General features: G+C 37.0%; 1 protein-coding gene across 2 annotated transcripts in view; it reads right to left on the bottom strand.

The window, feature by feature from the left end:
* Positions 1-1,634: 1,634 nt before the first annotated feature.
* The window catches only part of LOC140956308 (probable RNA-dependent RNA polymerase 5), a 32,594-nt gene continuing 7,173 nt past the window's right edge, over positions 1,635-27,055 (bottom strand). Inside the window, exons 9-19 of one of the 2 annotated variants that reach the window (XM_073413022.1) lie at positions 25,792-25,824; positions 25,586-25,657; positions 24,631-24,737; positions 23,978-24,126; positions 23,521-23,746; positions 22,870-23,095; positions 5,091-5,233; positions 4,244-4,400; positions 3,962-4,106; positions 2,278-2,420; positions 1,635-2,168 (exon numbers count right to left, since the gene is read on the bottom strand). In XM_073413022.1, coding sequence (XP_073269123.1) covers positions 1,923-2,168; positions 2,278-2,420; positions 3,962-4,106; positions 4,244-4,400; positions 5,091-5,233; positions 22,870-23,095; positions 23,521-23,746; positions 23,978-24,126; positions 24,631-24,737; positions 25,586-25,657; positions 25,792-25,824 — 1,647 coding nt within the window. In that variant the 3' untranslated portion in view covers positions 1,635-1,922. Of the gene's footprint in view, positions 2,169-2,256; positions 2,421-3,961; positions 4,107-4,243; positions 4,401-5,090; positions 5,234-22,869; positions 23,096-23,520; positions 23,747-23,977; positions 24,127-24,630; positions 24,738-25,585; positions 25,658-25,791; positions 25,825-27,055 lie in introns of both variants that reach the window. The other variant, XM_073413021.1, reaches the window with a different exon arrangement.

Genomic DNA, 27,055 nt, shown 5'->3' on the forward strand with positions numbered 1-27,055 from the left:
TATTTTTTTTAACAAATCCCATGAATCACCCATATAATATAATTGGGTTGTACTAAACTTGGGAAAATCAACTCATGTCGTCCCCTTGTATTAATAATCCATATTTAAATATGCCATTTTATTCAACAAATTGCCCTTTTGCTTTAGCATTAAAAAAACAACTTCCTCTTTCCTCCCATATTTCAAATGTATTTTTGGCATAAATTAGAATGATCCTTAATTTATCACATGCACAAAATTCATATCAAATATAATACTATTTTGTCATCATATATTATATTTACTCATTTATCTTCTTCTTTTTTTTATCTCTATTTTCATAATCATATCTTTCGCATAGAGATGTCAATGGGGCGGGTATGGCTAAACCCAAGACCCTACCCCGGTTGAATATTCTTCGGACCCACCCCACCCCAAATAAGAAATGGGGTCGGGTAGACCCGCGAGACCCGTTAGACCCGAATTTTTTTTAAATGAAAACTGTAATCTTCTTATCACATGACTGAATTATGAAACAAACAAGTCTCTAAATAAAACACAATAGAAAACTAATTCATGTCTTCGACCACACTTAATAATAACAAACAAAGTATTTTCACGACGTAATAAATTACATTAAAAAAAAGTTACTAGCTCTCCAAAAAAAGTCTTGTCATCCCCAAAAATAATTCATCAGAACTTAAACATATCAATGTAAAATCAGCGAATAAGCAATATTTTAGACACATTCTTCATGATCATCTTTCTCTTCATCAAGAATGGTAGGACAAGTTGGTAAATTACTTGAAGAATTACCTACAAAATTAAATAGAGAAAATACATTGAAAAAATAAAATTGTAATTTAAAACCGTAAAAAAATATAATTTAAAGAGAGAAAGTATATTAACAAAATTAAAATGAAAGTACAATAATAAAATAAAACTGTGATTTATTTACCTTCCATCTCACCCCACAACCATCTTCGCGAGCATATCAATTTATATCCACATATATGGAGAGGCTATGGGGCGGGTATTATAGGACCCATAACCCGCCCCATACCCAGATGGGATGAAAAATTAGACCCGAGACCCGCCCCATGACCCATTTAATATGCTCAAACCCGCCCCAGATGGGATGGGTCCATTGTGGGTCTGGGTAAAACCCGGACCCATTGACATCCCTACTTTCGCACCAAGAAAACGCCTTAAAAAGAACTTAAGACACATATTTTCGGATAATTCGTGAAGATTAAGTTATGTAATCTACTTTATGTGTGGAAAATTAAGTATATATAATGTAATAATGAAAGGTGACCGTTAATGGATGGGAAATATATCTATACCTATATATGAAGCGCCCGCAAGGATAACCGACAAATTATTGGTACGGTGGTGTGGACTTTGCTTCTTTTTTTTTCCCCTTTTATTTTACTATTTCTTTTTTTTTTCTTCTCTTTTTCTTCTCTTTTTTTATGTCCAATTTCAAAATTCCCAAAAGAGCCCTATGCCAATGTTTTGTTTCTAAATTTTTATTTTTTAAAAAATATTTTTTTCACTTTTTTTTAATTAAAAAAACGAATTGTACAAACACATAACATATACACAAAAATAGATTGTACAAACATACAACGCATGCGTCGGATACTAATATATAAAAATAATTGAAGCTTGTATTATGTGGTGCTGTCCTACAATGAGAAATATGTTACCTTTGGGCTTTGTTAAATTTCTATTTTATTTTGAACAAAAAAAAATAGTAGTTTCATACGCAAACGAGAGGGGTGAACGAGCCATTCTCCATCCACAGGCAGACAGTCCCATAAACAAGCACATAACGTTGACAATTTTTTCTTGCTCGATGCTTTGACACGGCAATAGGGATTCTCAAGGACTACTGTATACATGCTTGACGCTAGTTTAACATTTTTTTATCGGTAGCTTTATTGTAAGATTTCTCGTAGAACAGATGGCAAAATCACAATTGGCTTCTCCTTCGATCCTGATGCTTTCCATGCATAAACGTCAAATAGAGCAGATCCTGCAACTCTCCAACAAAAACTGCATCTTCCTACTTCATTGCAACTTATTGCATGGTCGTAAGTCACATTATATATAGCAAGTGCTTCCTCATAGATCTGCTCCGTATTCTTTTGACTTTCTTCTATGTCAGGAGCATCGTATAACATCTGCATTTCGTAAACTCTTTAGAACAATGTCCATTCAAGTAAGAATTTTACTCTCTATTCTTTAACAATTACCAAAAACACAAATAACCTGCTTGTACTTCCTGATCACCTCATCTGCAGCATCATTCTTCACTTCACTGCCAGATTTCAAGGCTTCTGTCATGTCCTTGCGATAATCGCCATACCTGATTCTCCACATATTGACATATTCTGCAGGTATTTGAACATCGAAACATGGTAATTTCCAGATATCTGTACAAAATATAGAACACCAATGTTATCACTTGGCTAAAAAATCAATCAAGATTCTTAAAGCTTCATTGACAATATGCATGGCTTGAATAAGAGTAATTTACAGTGACACACCCTGAGGTGAGACAATTCTACATTTACACACAGGAGTCTTTATACAAACATAATATTGGTAACACCATAACTTTTTATCAGTATTTCTGATAAACCTAAGCAGAGGTGGAGTCGCAATAATGCAAACATAAGGGACGTCACAAGTATTCAAATCTATCGATGTTATTAGTCAAACGTTCTAAGAATAGTTACAGTAATCCCATCACAATTTTCAAGTAACCCGAGTTCAGCAGCTAGTGTTCAAGGAATAATAGGACTAAATGTTTTGGTGCATCCAGTGCTCTGAAGATTATGTAGTTTGTTTTGAAGTGGGAGGTGGCCTTCTCTCATACAGTCCAAGAGGCAGTCCTTGCTGATCCATGGAAATCAGTTACACAAGGATAGGAAGTCTAAGATCGCTGAGGACTTCCTCATTGGATATTCTAGATCTTCTGAAGCCATAATTAGTTTTTAATTAATATGAAGTTTGTAACTTGGATTTTTGCTCAGTTTTTTGTCTTGTAACCCCCAAATATGCACATATTACTCTTTAAAAGAAGTAATGATAATATTGCAATGGAACAGAAGAGGGAGGACCATCTTGGTCGAGAAACCATAGTAAAAGTGTATGGGGAACAAGAAATAGGGCAACTAAGTAAGCAGCTCATGACAGGATAGTCTCTGTGTTCTGCAGGAGTATCAGACATGCAGAACACACAGGCGCATTATGTAGAGCTAACAAAGTGTGATGCTAATCTTTATCAAGTAGAGAAGAAAATAGCTAAGCCCAAAATGAAACTATAAGGTAGAACCATATCAACCCAAAGTGATTATCTATTTTTGGAAAGTGATAAATTGTCGAATAAAATAATATATATAATTTTGCGATACATGAAATGGAGGGAAAATATGTTTGAGAAAATAGAATGAAAATCAATGACAGTCTTTACATTTTGGGGGATGAAAAATTTTGGTGGAAAAAAATCAAACAAGGTCTTTGCATTTGTTAACACCAGTCACACCCCAATTCCATACATATAATTGCATCATCACATTACATGCATGGATTACATTGATCTATTTTGATGCTTTTATATTGTATATGATTACTAGCTTGCATATTGCTCACCCTAGGTGGGGCATATACTTGTCAACAAGGTAATGGGCCTCCAGGAGCGGTACAGGAGACCCAAGGAGAACCTAAGAAGTCTCGGATAACAGTTGCGTAACTGAACATGTTTCACTACCAAAACAGTTACATGTATCCATTGTTTATTTATCCGAGGGAATTGATCTGCATGTATATTTGGTATTATGAGCCTTACTCGGAGATGCATTCCTTTCAGAAGACAATTTTGATTCTACACTTACCTCATGGGTCCCATGAAGTAACTAGTAAGTCTCAAATGGGTTTTAAATGAAAATAAATCCATCGCAAGGATTTTCACCTTTTGTTGGGGAAGCCTCATCTTTTGATTTCTCCATTCTATTATAAATTTGACCCAATATGGAAAAGGAATTGTAGGTAATGTCAGCGCCCCTTTGCATGTAATGTGGATACTGCTCTGCTTTCAAATAATTTGGAAAATTGATCTGTTTCACAAAAATGATTCTGTTACGTAACTTGATATTTGCCAAATGTAAGTTTAGGGTCGCTTATACATGAACGTGAGTACATAAATTATCATAGCAATCTCAGATTCTTATAAAGAAATTTTCCAAAAACCAACCTTTTTCCCACTTTTAGGTGCATCTAATGCATCATAATATATATCTATTAGTTGAATAATCTTTCTCCTCAAGCAATCCTTTTGAGAGGCACATTGTATTGTCAGCAGCCGATCCATAAATGAAAGCCAGCTATCAGCTGCTGTCGCTATGATGAAGCTAGAAAAGCAAAATTACAACAAAATGACAGGAAATATAACTTAGATTTGGACAAATGAAAGAACGCAAGCAGCAAGTTCTGTAGGCTATTGTGTAAAAAATACATTGGATTAATTATTTTATTATATAGGCAATACCCAATAAGAGCATGAAATGAAGACTGAAATCTTGTTATTTCGTTAGTATGAGTAAATACCCAGGATTTCTTCTGCCCCAGATGCCTACAAGTCCAAGTAGTAAGTCTCTCTAAAGAGTGAAGTCCACCAACAAATAGGAAAAAACATCACCCAGAAAAAGAGATCGATTTAGGAAATAAACAAGTAAAGGTCATCTTTAACACATAACTAAAAGGGAACTTGGTGTCAGCTTCAGCCCCTGACATCCACAGTTTTGAATTAGAAAAAAAAAAAAAAAAAAAAAAAAAAAAAGGCAAATTCTGTTGTCCCAACGACAGAAGCATATTTCTCAAAAGTAAATGATATAATTTCCAATGTAAAATTTCCTTCGTCAGACTAAACAACTATATATCTTAAATATTGGCTAGGTCAGATAATAAAACTTTTTGTTTTAAACACTCTAAATGAAATGAGCCAATTTTTTGAGCAGACATATCGCAGGCAATTTCCTTTGAATTTATTACATGATATCGCTCACAAAAAATTCTTCGATTTGCTGATCAAAACTGCATACCTCGGTCTTCTAGCTTCTGAGAAAAGTCGAAGAAGTTCACATTCTAACTCCACTGGTGAAAATTGTTGCGGGTTTCTGTTATTTGACTTTTGTGACGGGTAGACACGACACCACGGGTCACTTGGTTGGTAATACTCCAATAGCTGAAATGCAAGACATACCAACTTGCAGTGAGATACATATTGATAATTCTAAGATACAGTTAAGAAGATGCACTAACACAATAAGAGAATTGAACAAGCCTGAGATACTTCGATTAAATTAAAAGCATGTGAACTAAATAGAGCTTCATGTGTTGATTTTATAATCCCATAAGAACGTATTAGCTGCTATGTGAAAATGACAAATTACAGTCACTAGTTTATCAATATTTAACACAAAAAGTATATAAGATTTTAGGATTCAGCTAGCTGTAATCGAATTTTTCTAGAAGTAGCAGTAGTATAAAACCATTAGGTATGAACTTATCTACAATGTCCAAAACGTCCTCAATCTCAATCACTTGAATTAGTGATTCTGTAATAACCCAAGTCTGTGACTAGCATTTTCAAACTGAGACACATGGCATACTTACAAAGTTAAGGACTAGGACCATGGTATCCAGCAAAGCAGCAGCAAGGATGTCCAGAACAGAGAAAGATAGTTAGGCTCATAAGGATGTGAGGACAAAAGAGTACCATGAGGAAAAGTATAAGCATGATACAACAGTCATGAGCTCATAGGACGAATCTATCGACCATTTAAGATGGATCTGTATTGATATTTTGACTATTGGTTGAAATTTTTTTATCCTATGGCTATTTTCACTTGCTACGATAAGGATCAAATTATACCAATACTCATATCAATCTCATGTTTTCTTGTTTTTTATGGCCCATATTAACTCAAATAGTTCATCCATACTTATCTAATTTAAACTTTAAAAGTTGATGAATTATCACAAATAAAAGGTGTGAAAAATAATTATTGATTAACTATAACTCTTTCCAACTGAGAAAAATTACATTAATACATTATACTTCCCAAAAAATAATATATAAAAACTTATTTTAAAAAATTATCAAACATGAATAAAAAATCAAATAATTTAAGATATTATTTAATACATTTCATTTGATGAATCCTATATCATCAACTTATCTTTATTCATCGAATTTATTTTACTCAATTGGCATGAATTTCTTGTGGTAGTAGGACATCTTCAAAGATCGACTTTAACCCCTTACCTCTTTGCTTTGGTTATGGATGAAGTGACGGAATATATTCAAGATGAGATATTTTGGTGTAGGTTGTTTGCGGATGATATTGTTCTGATAGACGAAACTAAAGAAGATGTAAAATTGTAAATAAAAAATTAGATAGATAACGTGAAGCTCTTGAGAATAAATATTTTAGAATTAGTCACTCAAAAACAAAATATTTAGCTTGCAATTTTGGTCTTGAACATAGAAGAATGGGTAGCCCAATTGATATTGATGGTCGAGAAGTCCCAGAAGGTGAAGTTTTTCGCTATTTAGGATCTATTATCCAAAAACAGAGGGTATTAGAGAGGATATAGACCATAAGATTAAAGCAGGGTGGAAGAAATGGAGGATGACATCAGGAGTTTTACGCGATAGAAGGATGCTACGAAATTGAAAGAAAAATGTTGAAGATCCGAAATTTTGTTAGGATATGACTTATCATTTTAGATAAGATGTCATCTTATTCTTTATATTTCAAACATTGGTTAGATGAGATTAAATTAGATTAGATTAAGGTGTCATCTTTTCATTTATATTTTGTTTTTAAGGTGGGGCATTTACAAATGAAAAACAAGAAACAATCTTCTTCTTCTCCTCTGTTTACTCTAACGTAATCTACGTGGTATCAAAAATCGGGCAAGGCCAATGACGAAATACAGAATGGCCTCATCCTCCGACGCTGCATCCTCTCCGGCGATCATGACCTAGGGCTTGGGAGACTCGTCCCCGTACTCCATCACGTGCCATAAGCTAAATGGCCGGAATTTTCTGCCATGGTCGTAGTCCGTGTTGATGTTTATATGCGGCCGTGGCAAGGAAGACTTTCTCAATGGCTCGGTGTCACAGCCTGATTCAATCGATGCTAAGTACAAGGCGTGGAAGGCTGAAGCAACCCGGTCATGTCGTGGTTGATTAATTCCATGACACCTGAGATCTATTCCTTGGCCAGTGAGATTTGGGAAGCTGCTCGAGAAATGTATTCGGGCAGAGACAATATAGCAGAACTATTTGCAATTGACTCGGCCATTCACGATCTGCGACAAGATGATTGCACGGTCACAGATTATTTCACTGCCCTTACCCGTTTTTGGCATAAATTCGACTCATCTGAGGCGCATGATTGGAAGTGCTCAAAGGATGAGAAGCTATACAAATCCATTGTGGAAAACAGAAGAGTTTTCAAGTTCTTGACGGGCTTAAATAATAATATGGATGATGTGAGGGGGGGTCGAATTCTTAACACCAAACCATTGCCCAGCTTGTGCGACGCATTCTCTGAAGTCCGACAGGAGGAAAGCAGGCGCAAACTGATGTTGGGTTCCTCGCAGCAGATTTCCGCACCCTCTGAAGGTTCTGCCCTCACACTCCACCGGCAACTGTCCTCCAATTCCAGTGATGCTTCTGCCGCTCAAGGACTCCACAATGGGCAGTGCTCAAATACCACTAAAGGAAAGATTCCAGGCTGTCCTTGGTTCGAGATTTGCAAGAAACTTTTTTTTTTATAAGAAACATAAGAATATTATTAATATGTGAATTTTACAGTACAAGAAGTGGACTAGTGATCCACTGCCGACTAGTTAATTTAACAATAAACATATGACCAATCTCTAAGAATATAAAATGTAGACAATCCCTGAAAGTTTTTATCCGCTCGAATCCAGTTTGCTATTGTGAACCTGATTCTTTCCCAGCATTCTTCCTTGGTTTGTTCCACTTCTTCAAAAATTCTTCTATTTCTCTCCAACCAAACCGCCCAAGCAATTCCATGGATCACCACTTTCCAGAAAATTTTACCTCTTTTGCCAAGCATATGCCCCAGATCCGTAGAAAACAAATCTTGGGTTGTCTTCGGCACAACCCAAACCAGTCTCATTTCTTTCAAAGCCCTTGCCCACAATGCATGAGTGAACTTGCAATGAATAAACAAATGATCTTGTGTTTCCACATGCTTACGACACAACACACACCAGTTGGGACAAAGAGAACAATTAGGATATCGCTTTTGCATCATTTCGGCTGTCGGTAACTTTGCAAGGATTGCTGTCCCGCTGTCCACGAGAAAATTTGAATCTTTGACGGAATCGGTATTTTCCAAATGATATTGAAAAATTTGAAATGGTGGGGACCATTACTATCAGTGAAGAATGAGAGGAAAAAAGATTTAAATGTGAACTTCCCGGACGGATCGCCCTCCCACTGTTGAAAATCATCAACCCCTTCCACCAATCTAACTCCCTCAAGAATGAGTAAAAGCGAAGATAACTGATTGATCTCTTCCTCACGGAGAGAACGAAATGCAAATCCCAAGAGAAATTATGCGACGAAGAATCAAAAGAAGCAAAATAGGATATAGGCAAATTACGAACCAAAGATAGCTGAAATAACGAAGGGAACAAATCCCTGAAAGATGACTCCCCCCACCAAATATCCTCCCAAAACCTGATTTTATTCCCCCCTCGAACCACTAATCTCAGTAGCCGGTGATAAGTCGGGTATGATGTAGAAATGAACTTCCACGGACATCTAAAAATCACATTCTTAACCAACCCCGCATCCCAACCATTTTCTTGTAACCCATACTTACTCTTTATTATTCTTTTCCACAGCGTCTCACTTTCAACATTGAACCTCCACCATCATTTTCCCATTAACGCCGTATTTCTCAAACATATATTCCCGAGACCTAATCCACCTTTCTCTTTCGGTTGACAGACTTTTTCCCATCTAACCAAATGACGATGTGAATCTCCCTCATTCCCATCCCACAGAAAATTTCTCATTACTTTCTCCATCTCCCCCGCTACTCCTTTTGGTATCTTGAATAGAGACAAGAAATATATAGGTAAAGCAGTCAATACCGCAGCAATCAATGTCACTCGACCCCCTTTAGACAAGAAAGCCTTTTTCCAAGTTGTCAATTTTCTAATAATCTTAATCATGATAGGCTCCCAAAAGGACACTTGTAGAGGATTACCCCCTAAGGGAACTCCCAAGTATTTTATTGGCCATTGTTCCCTGAGGCACCCGATCTCGTTAGCTATATCTTCCTCTTCCACTTGTTCTTGATTCAAACCCAACAAAGCACTCTTATCCCAATTTATCCTCAATCCTGACATATCACAAAACGCCTTCAAAACTCGCACCAAAAAGCCTAAGTGTTCCTCCGTCTTCACAAAGAACAATGTATCGTCCGCAAACTGTATATGTGATACTTCCACCTTATCTCGGCCCACTTCGTACCCTCTGATGAAGTTCTCTTCTTTTGCTTTGTCAACCAATCTTCCCAAAACATCCACAACCATATTAAACAAAAATGGTGATAAGGGATCTCCCTGTCTAAGTCCTCTATATGCTTTAAATTTCCCCCTCGGTCTCCCATTAATCATTATTGAAAACGAGACATTGGACGCACATCCTCTTATCTATCCTCTCCATCTCTCCCCGAAGCCCTTTTCTGTAAAACAAAATCCAGAAAATCCCATTCCACATTGTCATACGCTTTTTCGAAATCAATTTTCAAAACCCACCCTTTTTATTTTTCTTCCTCCCTTCTTCCACCAACTCATTTGCAATCAAGCAACAATCCAATATCTGTTTTCCTTCGATAAATGCGTTTTGAGTTTCTGACAATGTATGTGACAACACATTTTTCATCCTCGTAGCCAACACTTTTGCAATAATCTTGTATAAGCTCGTTGTGAGGCTAATGGGTCTGAAATCTTTTACCTTTAACGAGTCATGTTTCTTTGGTATCAAACATATATACGACTCATTAGTCAACCCATTTATGATCCCCCTTCGTAAAATTCTGCAAAAACCATCATTAGCTCTCCTTTGCCTATATCCCAACAATCCTGATAAAGTGCCACCGTATAACCATCGGGCCCCGATGCTTTGCACCTATCACATGCAAACACCGCTTTCTTGACCTCTTCTTCGGAGAAAGGTTGTTCTAGTTCAGCTCTCATGTCATCATCGATAGTTGCCCATTCCACTCCTTCAATGCCAAATCTTTTCACCAATCTATCACTGTACAATTCTTGGAAATAATCAACAATGAATTTGACAATTTTACTCCTCTATAACCCCTCCATCATCCATTTCCAATTTACTAATCATTGCCTTTGTTTTTCGGTGGTTTAGCAGGGAGTGGAAGAATTTTGTGTTGCGATCTCCTTCTTTTAACCATCTAATCTTTGCTTTTGGATGTAACATTCTGTGTCGTCGGCACACCAACTCTTCCAACTCCCATTTAATTTTTAATTTTTCAGCCACCCCTTCCGCATTCTCCCTACCGTCACTCTCCATTTAATCCAGTTTCATAATTCTGTTGCTCATTTCTGCCTCCCTCATCTCAATCTTCCCAAACTCCTCCTCGTTCCATAATCTAATATCTTCCTTAATCGACTTTAGTTTTCTCATGAATTTGTGACCTTCCCATCCTTGAACATGCTTGCTATTCCACCAAAAATCAAATTTATCCTTAAAACCCTTATGTTGCAGCCACATGTTCCCGAATCTGAATGGACAAGGCCCCCAATTAAGTTTCTGTGTTTTCAATACAATTGGAAAATGATCCGAAGTAATGCGTGGCAGAACTGATTGCTTATGATATGGAAATAATTCCACTCACCCTCCCGAAAACAAGAATCTATCTATCCTGCTGCAAATCGGTTTAGCCCTCAAATTTGACCATGTAAATTTCGCATTCAGTAGTGGGGGGTCACACAATTCCAACTCCTGAATCAACAAATCAAAACAAGCCATACTTGTTGTTTGTGAGTGACTATTGATTTTCTCATTCAAATATCTCACAACATTGAAATCCCCTCCCAAACACCACCTCTCCCCACACAAAACTCTCAAACCCGCCAACTCATCCCAGAATTTGTGTCTTAGTTTTGGTGTGCATGGTCCATATACTGCCGTAAATCACCAACTATCTAAATCCTTATTTTTATCTATGCATACCGAAACTGTAAATTCCTCAATCATGTTGTCCGTGATGGATACCACTCTTGGATCCCACATAACCAAAATACCCCTAATGATCCAACTGATGGTAAATGAACCCAATCAACAAACCTTGATTTCCACACGCTTGATATAAATCTCCTATCAATCAGTTCTTTTTTTGTTTCTTGTAGGATAATCAAATCGGGTTTCTCCTTGCGTAGCATATCTCAAATGAATCCTCTCCTCGTTACCGACCCTCCACCTCTTATATTCCAAGAGAAAATCTTCATCGAAACACCTTTTCTCCCCTTTGACTTTTTCCATCTTTCTTCAAGGCATCTCCTATCTCCACCTTTTTTACTCCCATTTTCTCCAACAAGTCGTAGTCTCCATAATTTTCAGACAATATCATCCTCCCTCCACTTTCTCTACGACCCTCGTGGATTTTAATTCCCGACATACCCGACTTATCACCAGCCACTAAACCTCCCTCAGCCTCGATGTCCCTCCCCTCCCCCGAATTTTTATTGAATGAAAAGACCGAAGAATGGATTGAAGTATCGGAAGAGTGAATATGCGAAGAAGTGAATTTGTTGTGTACCTTATCCGAAGGTGAAGCAAAGAGATCCCCTATGCCCTCCAAACCCAAGCTGGTGTGTGTCGTCGTATCCGAGCTGATAGACATGTGAGTTCCAACGTCGCTAAAATCACTATCCTCTTCGGAGCCACTGCCTTGATCCCTTGGAAAATCCTTCTCTTCCCATGTTTCATCATGTTCCCCAAGCAATGATTCTTGATCCAGCCACTGTTTCTTGATATTTGTCGTGTCCTCATCTTGTGTATTAAACCAAGTATTATTTGTCTTTGATTTTCTTCTGGTATAGACGATCTCAAAGTTCTTTTCTTTTTTACTCGTATCCTCTGGCCGACCGCAATGCCTTGTGTGCTCAATCTCTTTGTTGCTCACTGATTGAACTATTCCTTTTTTGAAATCATCCACTTCTTTCGGATTTAGCCTTTTGAGAATCTTGATTTGTTTGGTCCCTCTCACTGGTTCTGACCCCAACACTTTAGTTCCCATTCTTCCTTCCTTTCTTGTTTTGTAGAACCCTTGTTGTTGTTTACCAAGAAACACTTCCATCCCTTGAACGATCTTTGTGTTGCTATATTTCCTTTCTTGGTGAATTAAATGAGCCTCTCCTCCCAATGCCGATTCTTTTCCAGTGTTTTTTTGTTGGGCAGCTTCCCAATCCCTTATAATCTGTTTGTATTCAGTTGTGGGCTTCGCATCCTTCACTTCGGCTAGTTGTTTGAAATGTCCATTGTCTTCCTCAATAGGTCTTTTCACCCTGCCCCAACCAGCTATTACTCTAGCACCATCGACTACTACCTGTGCATAGGATCTTTTTTCATAAACTTCGTATGCTGAAATGTTGACCGAGTCGACATAAATGCGCACATTCATAGGACCACGCTGTGTCTGAATTAGCAAAGAACTATTAATGAATTCCCCTTCTAGCCCCACCACTTTGATTTTGACAGCTGCCAAATCCTTAAGCAAAAGAGTATCTTGACTAATATCCACCAATCCCCCACAACTATCCCCCACACTTTTGAGCACATCCGTCGTCCACATATCCCATGGTAATCCAACAATTCTGATCCAACTATTGCAGCATTCATAAACTTCTTCTGCAGTATTGATGTCGCTCCTCCCACGTTCAAAAGGGAAGGAGATCCTCTTCTCCAAAAAGCATCTGTTGATTTTCAGATAAAATTCGAAATCCTCTTTACTATTTGGCCACCACATTGTTTGATTTGCTTTGAACGGAAAGATCTCAATCTTCTTCTCAACCGCCTTACCAAGGGCTAATGTTACCATTTCCCAAGAAATATTAACGCATTCCTTCGTAACAATCAGTGCATTGTTCCACTCTTTGCTCAAGCACTGTCTGAATTCTTTATGTGCATCAATGTTCCCGGATCCTGGAGCACCTGAATTGATCTTTCCACTGAACACAGATTGTCGAGGCTGTTGTTTGCTCTTCAATTGATATGCTCCTTTCCATATGCCGCTGTTCAGAATTTTTCCGACAAAAAACACCATACATTTCCAGCCCTCCTCGTACCGTCCGCTTAGAATTATAATTCGCTGCTTCTTTCCGGAGTGCTCAAATTTGGATACTTCAATGTAGCTTCCTCGTCTGTTAACAAACTTTTGCACCGATACAACTACTTCCCTCTTCTTAATCTGTTAAAAGTAGTGTGTGATTTAGGATTGTTAATGTAATCTCCCATAATTTTCCTCAACCAGTAAGCACTTTCACGATCAATTGCCAGCATGTAACGCGCATTCCGAGCTCTTTCTGTCACGCAAATAGAGTCTCTCCTTTTTCCCATCGAAATCAAAAATAATTTTTGCTCTATTCTAACCTCCTCTACTGCCTTAACAGTATGGTAGATGCTAAACCCTCGCCTTAACATTTCAGAGAAGGGTGGGACGATTATGTAATCGAAAGGATAGTGAATGGTTGTATATGGGCAAGTGATGACCGAAATAGATGAATGCTGGCAGAAAATGATGTTTAGGTGGTCGGAAATGGGTCGGAAAACGCCTAGAATCAACAGATTGCTTCCTGGCTTGCAACGCGAAGACAAATCTGAAGAATAGGAAAAGAAAAAACGAGCAGAAGTCCCACGAAAAAACAAACCCTAACCCTAGTTACCGGCGGCCGGTGAACGGCGCCGGGCACGAAGGACGGTTGCGATCAGAGGAGTAGAATATTTTGTGCATTACTGAAGTTGAGGGTTAATCGATGAAGAGGGAATGTTGGAGGTAGAGAGCATTTTGAAAAATTCTCTCACTAATCTACAACTACCCATCATGTAAATCTCCACTAGATTTGCAAGAAACCTACTCCTAATATCGACACTTGCTGGAAGAAACATGGAAAACCAGCCAATTGGAAGCCCGCACAAGAACGCCGAGCACACGTTAATGCTGTTTCTGACCAGCCTATTTTAGCATCAATGCCTTTCACCAAGGAACAGCTTGCTGTCCTTCACCAATTGTTTGGACAGCAATCGACTCCATCATCACCTCCTATTATTGGTACGGGCAGTGCTGCCATTCAAGGTGATAACCCCCTTGCTTGATTATTACAGAATGATCTGTCAACTTATTGAATAATCGATTCGGGTGCGTCTGATCATGTCTGGCCAGTTGCAAATTTTCATTTCTTATAGCCCATTTCATGTTCCTAAATCAGTAAGGGTCACAGACGGGTTTTGTACCAGGGTGCTGGGTTCGGGTTCCATATGGTTATCCTCGGATTTATGTTTACATAATGTGATGTTCGTTCCGGCACTTCATTGCAATTTGTTCTTAGTCAGTGTATTGAATAAGGATTTGAATTGATCTACCATATTTTCGACCGATTCCTGCGTTTTACAGGACCTGGCATCAGGGAGGACGATTGACAATGCTGATTGATGTGCGGGCTTGTACCTCCTTAAGATGAAGTCCCTCTCAAAGTCTCCACCTTCAAATGACTCAGTCCTCCTATTTCTGTGTTTCAATCGACTCCGAATTTTTTGTACATTCGAAAATTATTTCCATTTTTATCCCATAATAAAAGTTCGCATTTTCCTCATTGTAATGTTTGTTAACTGTCGAAACATGCTCGTAACTTTTTCAAACCACGGTCATATATGCCATCAAAACCTTTTGCACTAATCTACATCGATTTTTGGGGTTCGTCAAGTGTTAAAAACATGTCAGGTACATGTTGGTTTTTACTATTTGTCGATGATCATACTCGTCTTTTTTGGGTATTTCTCATGAAAGACAAGAGTGAGACGACGTCAATTTTTAAAACCTTCCATGTTATGGTCCAAACACAATTCTCCACCAATATCCAAATCTTACGTGCTCATCGAGGACAAAATTTCTTTTAACTATGTCCTGGGAGATTACCTGGCCACTAAGGGAATTGTTCATCAAAGTTCATGTGTTGACAACCCTCAGCAAAATGGGGTGGCAAAACGTAAAAATCGCCATCTCCTCGAGGTGGCTCGGTCTTTGTTGTTTATTCACAACGTCCCTCATCATTTCTGGGGTGATGCTGTCCTCACAGCCACTTACCTCATCAATCGGAAATCTTCTAGAGTCCTTAGGTTCCAGACCCCTGTTCAGACTCTCCTCAAAGTTCACCCAAATTCCCATCTTTTCCACAACATTCTCTTGCGCATCTTTGTTGCTCATGCTTCGTTCACATTCATTCCCAACATCAGGGCAAGCTTGATCCCCATTCTCTCAATTGTATCTTTATAGGGTATTCCCTTAATCAGAAAGGATACTAGTGTTATTCTCCCTACACTAGGAAATTCTACTCTTCCATGGATGTCACTTTCCATGACGCCGAGGCTTTCTTTCCACCTTCCTCGATTCAGGGAGAGAATGTTATGAGTGAACCTCGAGGAGAGAATTATTACTGGAAACCATGAAGAATAGATCATTCAGGCAAAGCGATTACTCTCAAAAGAATTCGAGATGAATGACCTAGGAAAGTTGAAATGTTTCCTGAGAATGGAAGTGCCAGATCAAAACATGGAATCTCTATTTCTCAAAGATAATAGGTCTTGGATCTGTTGAAAGAAACATGGATGTTGGGGTGCAAGCCAGTTGATACTCCAATGGACCCAAATATAAAGCTTGGAAAGAATTAGGATAGTCCAACGGTCGATAAAGGAATATATCAGAGGTTAATGAGAAAACTAATATATCGCTCTCACACAAGACCTGACATTGGATTTGCAATAAGTGAAAAGATTGAGAAAAGGGGACTTGAAACTTTGCTACATTCCTAGCCTTTCACAAATTGCAGACATCTTAACAAAGGCCTTCTCTCGCCCTACGTTTGAATACTTGGTATCCAAGTTGGGCATGATCAACATATACAACCCAACTTGAGGGGGAGTGTTGAATATCTGAAATTTTGTTAGGATAGGACTTATCTTTTTAGATAAGATGTCATCTTATTCTTAGTATTTTAAACATTGGTTAGATTAGATTTAATTAGATTAGGGTGTTATCCTTTCATTTATTTTTTGTATTTAAGGTAGGACATTGACCAATGAAAGAACAAGAAGCAATCTTCTTTCTTCTCCTCTGTTTACTCTAACGTAATCTACAAAAAATGTTATAGGATTATTTTTCAACTAGCTATGCTTTATGGCTCGGAGTGTAGGACCACCACAGGACTACATATGCTGCGCATAAGATGACGGCGGCAGAATGCGTATGTTAAGATGGATGTGTAACTAAACACGCAAGGATATAATTAGGAATGAAAAGATTATGTGCTATTTAGGTATAGTCCCCATAGAGAATAAAGTCATGTGAAGAGGAGACCAAACATGACCTCAATCCGACATATCTTAGATTAACAGGTTAATGGAAAAATAGAATAAATGGTAAACCATTGAAAACTTGGATAAATGTGGTTAAAGAGTATATCTTAGATCTTGGTTTACAAGATGACATGTGGGAAAATCGCTTAGTTTGGAGAACTAATAACCATGTATCCGAACCCACAAATAGTCGTAATGTGCTATGATGATGATGATGATGATGCCCAATAATTTCGATAAATGAAAATAACTTACATGTGAATTAAAAACAATTTATATCCTTCCATAAAAATCACGATCCCAATGTGCAAATACAAACTAAAAATAAGATTATTATTATAATAAACAGCTCTGATACAATTAATTGGCAAACAGAATTATTTCCTGAATTTTTGGGACTGCTGGTTAGAAAAGAGAATCATCGAGTTAATCGAAATCATTCAACCTATCCCTGGTAGAGATATGTTATACAAATTTAAAAATTAATAATTAATAAGCTTACAAATATCTAACAAACATTTTAAGCCCACAACTTAATAAACAAAACAAATATATTTTATAAATAACAAAATATTCCGTAATACTCCCCCTCAACTTGGAGCATATAAAGATTGGAAATTTCTATGCTATTAACAAAGTACAAAAAAGCGGATGAGAAATCCGCAAACAAACCTCAAGGAAAGAAAACTACAACACTTTCGTCAATAGCATAGAAATTTCCAATCTCTCACTATGTCTGAGATAAAAAAAAGAAGATTACTAACAATGTAAATATCCAATTATCGTAATAGTGTATGTTGAATCAATTAAGTTTTTGTGAATTAACAAGGCTACTAATTTAAAGAAAATTTACAGAGCCTAGATGAATTGAATACATGAGAGAAACTGATGATTCATGCGTAAATGGTTTCCCGACGCAAAACTGGTCTTTCAGAGCACAACCGGTGTCTAAACATAACTGATGGAAACTAACTGATAGAAAGAGCTATTGATAGAAGATCATTGATCAGTTTGCATCACTGAATCAGTCAGATTGTTCGACGGACATCCTCTGAAGATTTCCAGAACATTCTTGGAAGAGCAGAGCCAAGCTGATATCAGATAAAATGTTAGTAACAGCTTTATCACTCTGTTTGAATGTCAGAGTCTATGCGCACTAACCAAAGTGTACGATTTGTCAGAAAGGACGATGACATGGCAACAACGACATCTGTATTTGGAAACAACTATCAGATTAAAAAAGACAACCGTTGCAATCGAAGCCTATTAATAGATCAATTGGGTGGTCTCTCGAATCCTCTAATCTTCGAATCTTTAACAAATGAATTTTCTCAGTATCAAGTCTTTGAAAGGCTAACTGACCGAGCAATTATTCAAGCACACCGAAGTTTCATATTTTCATCATTAAGGATCATCTGTGCTTAGAGTTTTTCATTGCAAAATACATGTAATTGACATTATGAACTGATGATTTTGATTAAGTTGCGAGCATACTAAGAGTTTAAGTTAGATAATGGTAGTCATACTGAAGTGGGTAGTTGGAAAATGTTGTAATAATCAAAGTCTTTTAGTGAAAATCCTTTCTGAGATGAAGAAGGGGTGACGTAGGAGTTATTCAAGTCTCCGAACATCCAGAAACATATTTGTGCATTTACCTTTTCAGTTACCTTATTTTTGCTTTCAGTTTCGTAGTCTAACTGTTCATCAGTATTTTCATTTATTGTGTTCAAACTAGTGCAGTGAGCCTTTTTTCCGGGCAGTACACAACCGTTGGCTTATTGAGAGAATTTCAATACTGTGTTGCTTACCCGACCGAATTATTTCCAGATTTTAGACATCATTTATTCACTCCTCTCTAAACCTATCTTCTGATCTCAACATTGCATGTGTACAAGAATTGAGCATTCTAGATTCATTTCAGTGGATAAAATCTTCAACCACATCAAATATCAATTCACAAGCTGCATGAACCATAACACTATACTCTACTCTTAAGCTGAACCTTAAAACAACAAATATTTCCATCGACATAAGAACCATAGTATACGTAGATTCTCTCTACTGCACCACTTACATAATCATAACACAAATAGGCTTCATGTAACGTCCCAGATTCGACGACCGTCCCCACTGTACCAAGACGAATCTATCTAGCGTGCTTATGTCCTTTGATATGAGTAGTACTTATCAAATCTTTTAAACACTCCTCAACTGTACAGTCCCATACCTGAACACTTTTGAAATCCCTCTCCTTCTTGTGTGATATTGGTTCATTCATGTTCCCTTCACCTAGAAACCTGCCAGGAGCCGTTCATTGCCGTGCAACCTCATGGCACCGACGATCATCCCCCGCCCTCTTCGGCCCCGGGCTTCACATGCCCACCAGCTTCTGCTTGGTTCGTCCCCGAATCACACCGTACTAGGAGAGGTCGGCTCTGATACCACTTAAATGTCACGTCCCGAGACCGGGGCTAATCGACACCGGCGTTGTTTTACAACCACATAATTGAAAACAACAAGACTCGTAGTACAGTATAAACCAAAAACAAGTTTATTACTCATAATCAATCATAAGATTGTCTTTACAACGTAGATTCTTAAAACGATAAAAATATGTTGTAGCGTTTATAACTTACTAAGCAAAAACTAAAATAAACTTCTTGATTCACCTTAATATCATTCTCAAAAGTGGTCTTGTTCATCTTCCTCGATTTCATCTTTTACTTATCTGGGGAGGGTAGAGTAAGGGGTGAGTGATATGATCGTCAGTCAGTAAATGAGGGTCGTTCGAGCAAATACATAATAAATACACATGAATTTCGAAAACCACATATCATATCATGCATAACATGATTTTCATAACATGTCATCATCATAACCATAAACATAATTTTGGCCAAGGCACTGAAATTCCTTTACTTTCCATGGTTTACTAATATCAGTCCCTAATTTTTACTCCTCTAAAGGGGCGAGGTCATATAACGGTTACAATTCATCGTGTAAGGGCCATAAACATATCATCCATATTGGGATTCTCACCCATATCCAGTTGAATCCTCACGGTGCCCAAAACATAAAACATACGATAATCATATCAAGAAGAGGTAGAAACAGAATAGCGATGCTCGACCGAAAATTTCAAAAACTAAATAATTCATAAGCAACATATTTTAAAACAAACCCATTTACCTTAGACCATAAGCACACGTGAAGAACTCGGAAACCATATAATAATCATGCAATCGACACTTCGAAAACGCAGCAGCACATCTACCGAAAAATCAGCCGCCTTATAAAATTCCTTGCGACTTATTGAACCGTTGGATCGGGCTTAAACTTTTACAGTATGTTCACGAGTACGTCAAATTATGAACGGTGGAGATTGAGTTTGGAAGTCGTTTAACCTGCTTATGGACGAAAAACCGTAGGTATGATGTTCTCGTCTAAAATCTGAGCAGTTTCTTTGACTATAAACGAAAACTAACCGTTGGATTTGGCTGAAATTTGGATATGTTATTCAAAAAATATAAAAGCATATTCTGAACGGTGGAGATCGGATTCTGAGCACCCGAGCGAGAGAAATAATTTTTTGAACTTTGACAGAATTTAATGACTGCAGCAGAATTTTGGAGAGGGATTTCGAAAATTTGGAGCAAAAACTCGAAAATTGAGGTGAAAATTTTGAATGAAAGCTTCTTCTATTTATAGAGGGATGGTGAAAATCTTACCATAATTCGATTGATATCATTCCATAATTTGGAGATGCTCTTTTCCAAAATTTCGAGATACTCATTGCATAAATATTGAGATGCTTCCTTGTTGAGAAAAATTGCATTGTATGTAATATTTCTTTCCAATTAGGTGAATATCCAGCCTTAATTTACCGTGTATCTTGCACTGGATTTCGAATCCATGTGTAATTTCAAATACCATGTATTATTTAATATTTTCGAATTTATTATTTTTACAATAATATCATAATTCGAAAATAAATTCTTATACAACCACACAATTGAAAACAACAAGCCTCGTAGTACAGTATAAACCAAAAACCAGTTTATTACTCATAATCAATCATAAAATTGTTTTACAACGTAAATTCTTAGAACGACAAAAATATGCGGAAGCGTTTACAACTTACTAAGCGAAAACTAAAATAAACTTCTTGATTTATCTAAATATCAATCTCAAAACTGGTCTTGTTCATCTTCCTCGATTTCCTCTTCTGACTTATCTGGGGAGGGTAAAGTAAAGGGTGAGTGATATGATAGTCACTCAGTAAGCAGGGGCCGTTAGAGCACATACATAACAAATACACATGAATTTCGAAAACCACATATCATATCGTGCATAATATGATTCTCATAACATGTTATCATCTGTCACGCCCCGAGTCCGGGCCCACGCCTGCGTGACTGCACAATGAGCTCTATAGCAATTACTTCATATTCGTTATCGCTTTTACAAAAACGATTAACCCAAGTTGATATAGAAGTCTATTGTAAGTCCATTATAAACTCATTTTAAATCTTTAATTTTTAAGATGTGGGACAAGGGGTATCACAATCACCCCTCCTTCAGAACGCGACGTCCTCGTCGCGGCTTGACCCCTCGATCCACCAGCGCCAAGAATCTAGAGGTGGCTCCTACAGGTTCAAAAGGTGGCTCCCGTCATGCAGCATTTTGCCCCGCAGGTTCAAGAGGTGGCTCTCATGCACGTAGCACTTTGCCCTGCATAGCACTTATTTCCCGGTGTTCTTTGCTGGTGACCGGCTCTAATACTATTTCGTCACGCCTCGAGCCCGGGCCCGCGCTTGCGTGACTGCACAATGGGCCCCTATAGCAACTACTTCGTATTCGTCTTCTCTTTTACGAAAATGATTAACCCAAATTGCTAGAAAAGTCTATTGTAAGCCCATTATAAACTCATTTTAAATATTTAATTTTTAAGATGTGGGACGAGGGGTATCACACTTCAACATTCAAATGTTCATTATTTCTGTACAATTTGCCATTTCTAGGAGATTTTTAATATAAGCATCCTGAAGGCACCACTCCAATGTCCAATCTTAAGTGTCTCCATAAACTGACTTACAACTCCCATGATCCGATCTAGCAAGAGTCAGATATATAGTTTGCTGACAAGCCAATGATATTTTAATGTGACTCAAACATTTATCCAAAATATTCAGATGCAAGCTCCAGGTCAGATAAATGCGAATAAACAAACCCATTCCTGGCTATGAGATCACGCTGATGTGGCAGAGAGTTGCACATCTATCTTATAGTAACATGACAAGTGCAAAGTGTGATATAATGTTTTACCAAACAAACACAACATTATAATGATCTAGGACGTGACTTTTTTTGTAAAATATAGGACATCAAGAAGCCAAGTAACATTTAATAAAGGAATACACATTATATTTAAATTAGAAAATGAAAGAAATATATAAATTATTGAAACCAAGGATATATTTGTGATGTGATGCAAGGAAATAGAACACTAAATATAAGTATAGAAAATTATTGCAATAATTAATGGACTTGTGGATAGAACCATAGAAGTGACATATCAAATTTTCACATATCTTATGTATTAAATATTAAAAATTTTATGTTCCGTAACCATTAGACATGAATAGTAAATAAATTCGAAGTGTGAAATGTCTATTAGTTTGATTGATTTTTAGGTGCCTGATAGGACTGCCAATGGATTTTGGAACACCAAAACAAAAACACAAAGTATGTATGGAAACACGCACCTAGACAAACATAAAAGTAAATGCATGTGATTTGAAGGTCTAACCATTATTTTTATTTTTTCTGTCTATTAATACCAGGTTTTAAGGGAATTCCACTTCATATCAATCTCTTTTCAACAACATAAAATTATCCATTTACTTGTCTTTTCATTTGAATTCCCAAGATATCCTATCAAGGCAAGATAGGAAATAACCCCATTTCGTGTCTGATTTTTAACTTTGGATGAAGTTACCAGATTATAACAGAACCACAGGCAATGACTATCAACATTTTCCTGCAAATTGGTTAACATTTAACTTGAAATTTATTGTAATGCCTACCGATCAATGTGGGATTGGTTTCCAGAAGAACCATTAAGGAAACTTCAACAGTTGCATGATATCAATGGTAAAGATACTAACCTCAGGATTTCTTGAAACCCAATACATATCTCCATCAAAATCACCAGTTGCCATTTCATAAGGAGCTGACCTCCAGCCTTTGGTCGAAAAGAATATACCATACTTGGCATTACCAACGACCTCTTCCAATTCCCTCAAATATACGGCCTTCATAACATGAATATCTCCAAAATGCAATCCAGGATTCCGGTAAACTAATACCTTCCCCGAAACTTGACCATGGTGGCTGCATGTTGAACTATATCTTATCAGCGCGACACAATATGCCACATCTACACTTCTAAAGTTTTATTATGCTTTGGTACATAAATATATGCAGGGGGCAAAGGGGGTTCTGTTCATCATGCAGGACTCGTGCAGTGACAGGTGGGACATCTGATTGACTGGGTAACAGGTTAAGGAAATAAAGTACTTCTACTTTGCAAAAGTGCAAACAACAAGGTCACAAAAAGGTACAAGATAGTTTTTGTCAAGGCACAGCTATCTGTTACCAAACAAGAAAGAAAACATGTACCACAGCATGAGTAAAACATAGCCATAGAACTATGATGGAAATGCATTAATATATTATTAAACACTACAGTAACTGTGGCATCCATGGAACAAATTTTGACAAACAAGTTTGATAACAGAAATTCTGTATACACGCACAGGATAACACAAACTTCATCATAGTTTAATATTCCGGTTGGATCAGCTGTTCCCATTAGGTAAAAGGTTTCGCTGATTGGTAACTTTCCAGCTTTTAAATTAGACTTCTCATTCTTCTCTAGATTCCATAAACAGTGTTGGAGATACGGCTCATTGAGGGGTATCCCAGATGAAATCATTCTCTGTGCCAGAAAACCGTACTGTAGACCTTCATTATTGGAAGCAACTGCAAGAACGAACAAACTTGTAAGAGTAAATACAGTTACAATCATGATTGAAGATAAGCAGCAGTTTATTGCAATATAAAAATTATGATCAGCTAAAAAATGAAATGGGCTCAAAATAGTTGCCGAAGAAATTACAGTAACTCAATTATACAATTTAGTGAGTAAGTCAAGGGATATGATAGAACATTAACAAATAGTACAAACTCGGCAATATAGCAGCTGAAATATACCTCTCAGAGCTGAACTCCTATTTGTGTACACATTTCGAGAGTCTTCCAGTGCATTAATAAGCAAACTTAGAAAGAATTCTGGTGGAACATTCCCATAGCTTAACAGAGCAATCAAATTTTTTGATAGAGTAGTTCTGCCAGGCTTACGACTGAAAATTATGCCACCAAGGATCAGTAAATATCAGTCAAAGGAAAATACAAAATGAATCATTTACAGCGCTTAAATTCTTACTAATCTAGAATTGTTGTCTGACAGTTACACATCCTTCTCCTAGCTAAAATTGTGTCTAGCTCATGGAAAATACAGTATCAGAAAGAAGTGTAACAGCAATTCAAATGTGAAGATAGTTGTGTTATGTGATGATGATGATCAGATGTGGTAACTGAGGTAGCACACAATTACTTAGGCAGTGGTCACTTTGTGCGCATCTTTGTTGATATGAATCTGACCGATACAAGACAACGGGATTGTTGGAAAAAGGAAAAGCACATATAAATTCATGCACCTAGAAGTTAATAAAACAATAAACTGTAGTAGTGCTCAAAACTTATAATTATACCGGAACCATTCATTCTAATGTAGTATTGATACTTAACAAGAAGAATTAAAGCTAAAATAAAAGAGACAAATTTATTATTCAAGCTATAGATACCTAAAATCGACAATCTCCAATGAGTTGAAAGTTTCTTCCTTTGTAAATGTGCAATCTCTCTCAACCTTAATCATCGAAGGCCTAATATGAATTGTTCCACGTTCAAGCTATAGATGCCAGGTGTTTAGACACCAATGAATTACCATGGTAAACAAAAAAAAAAGCTAAAAGCTCTGGCCACCAAAAACAAAATGTTATGAATATTAGCAAAAAAAAGTAAGTGATGAATTTGACAGTATAGTAAAATTGAATCAAATGAATTTCATTCATACACCAACTACTGACCTATGTTAAGGACTCAGAAAATGCAATTAGTCTCAAGCCCAAACAAGGAGCTGGAATCAGAAGCCCAAGAGAGAAGGCCCGAAATTTAGAGTGTATCAAAGTAGGCCCAGAGTGCACATGGGAGATAGAGAGTGGAGACGGATATGCATGGTTATGGGGGAATAAAAGAGGGGTGAAAGTGCAGGTAGAACATACGAGAAATTTACGAGAGTTTTGCTAGCTATGCTATGGCAAGAAGGATCTCCCTTCAAGAGTGAGTTTTCTTTGTATTTCCTTTATATCTCAGCATATATCAATAAAACTACCTTAACATTACATAATATTTGCTGTGTTGATTTATTTCTTTGTTAAATCTTTGTGTGACTTGATTCTGGTTGCAACATATTCTCCTTCTGCTCTCTTAAAAATCGTGTTAAATAATCAAATAAATATTACTGAGATTTAATACTACTGAGATCATACAATATATCTTTGATGTGGTTGTAATTAGTTGGGACTGATTTCCTACCATATGTATCTCAAAATTAATGACCGAACATGTCTTCACAATGTTTATACAACTACAAAATTAAGTAAAATGATTTGATTGGAGACCAGCTTTCGCCAAGTAATTGATATTTTTATTTGATTATTGTCATCATGTGCATGCACGCCAGCAATATTAATGTACCTTTTTGTTAACAAGAAGTGTCCCTTTAACAGCACAACCATTGTAGAATAATCGACATTGCATCAGCAAAGGCTGAAATAAGTTGAACAAAGAAAATATATCACAATAAAAAATTAAGTACAATGGCCAATTGCTTACGAGTTTCAAGTTTGTCGCCATTGCTAAAGAATGGTACAATATTCAGTTGCATGAACTCATACACTTACCGGATCATTACTCCTTGTATCTACAAGATGTGTCTGCACGTAGAAAATTAATGAGTTGTGAAAATATGCCACATAATAATATAACTGAAACTTTACAAGAAAGTTTTAAAAAGGAAACCGGTTATTAAAGTGCATACATTGACAACCCACCATAAACATTATGCTGGATTATAATCATAAGAACAATACCCGAGCACATATAAAGCATCCGCTTTTCAAAATATTACTCGAGCGAGCAAAACAAGCTCATATGCACCCCGAGTATGAAATTCTAGTATAATATAATGACTCTTAGCTTTATACTTTATAATTATCATTGGTAGCTTATATCATCCACATCACCATCGTATCGTTTCCCGGAAAAGACATGGAACAATGGATGAATCATGACGGAATCTGGAAGTGAAAGCTTATAGGCAGCCGTCCAAATTTGCTCTGTAATTTGGAAAGGTCCAGAAAATCAAGGAGAAAGCGTGTTATTACTTCGAGATGCGATGCCCTTTTGGCGAAACGATTGGAGTTTCACAAGCACCCAATCCCCAACAGTAAATTGAACTTCTCTATGCATATTGTCGTAGCTTGTTTTCATGCGAATGTGTGCCTCAAGTAAATGTTCCACAAGCGTCTGAAGAACCTGATCTCTGTTGAAGAGCTCTTTGTTGATATAATCAATGCGAGAAAGCCCAGGGCCAAGGTTCTAAAATTCACTAGGCTCTAGTCAGGTGCCAGACCAGCACCTAGTTCCTAGGCTCCCCGCCAAGAGGATCATAAGGTATCAACACGATAAATCACATATTATAACTCCAACACAATAGCATCAAATTTAAAATACCATTAAAATTACACATTTAATAGAAAATCACAAATTTACTAAAAATTGTCAACATGTTAGTCATCGCACACAAACTCAATATCTTTTTTTTAATAAGAAACGATATTTTATTAATAATAATAATATGAGAAAGAGTACATCAGTGGACTAGTGGTCCACTGTCATCATGAAGCACACAATATCATACTATCTTAATGATACACATAATCTCAATCTCTCAATAAATCTAATATGGAGACATTCTTGAAGTCCTTATGAGTGCCGATCCACATTGCAATTCTGATCTTAATTTTTTCCCAGCATATTTCTGTTGTTTCTTCACTGTCATAAAAAATTCTTCGATTTCTTTCCAACCAAACCATCCAGCATATACAATGAACGACAACTTGCCAAAAAATTCTTCCCCTGGTACCAGTTAATTGTCCTAAATCC

Source organism: Primulina huaijiensis, chromosome 13 (genome assembly GCF_012295235.1).
Source record: "Primulina huaijiensis isolate GDHJ02 chromosome 13, ASM1229523v2, whole genome shotgun sequence".
NCBI classification, from domain to species: Eukaryota; Viridiplantae; Streptophyta; class Magnoliopsida; order Lamiales; family Gesneriaceae; genus Primulina; species Primulina huaijiensis.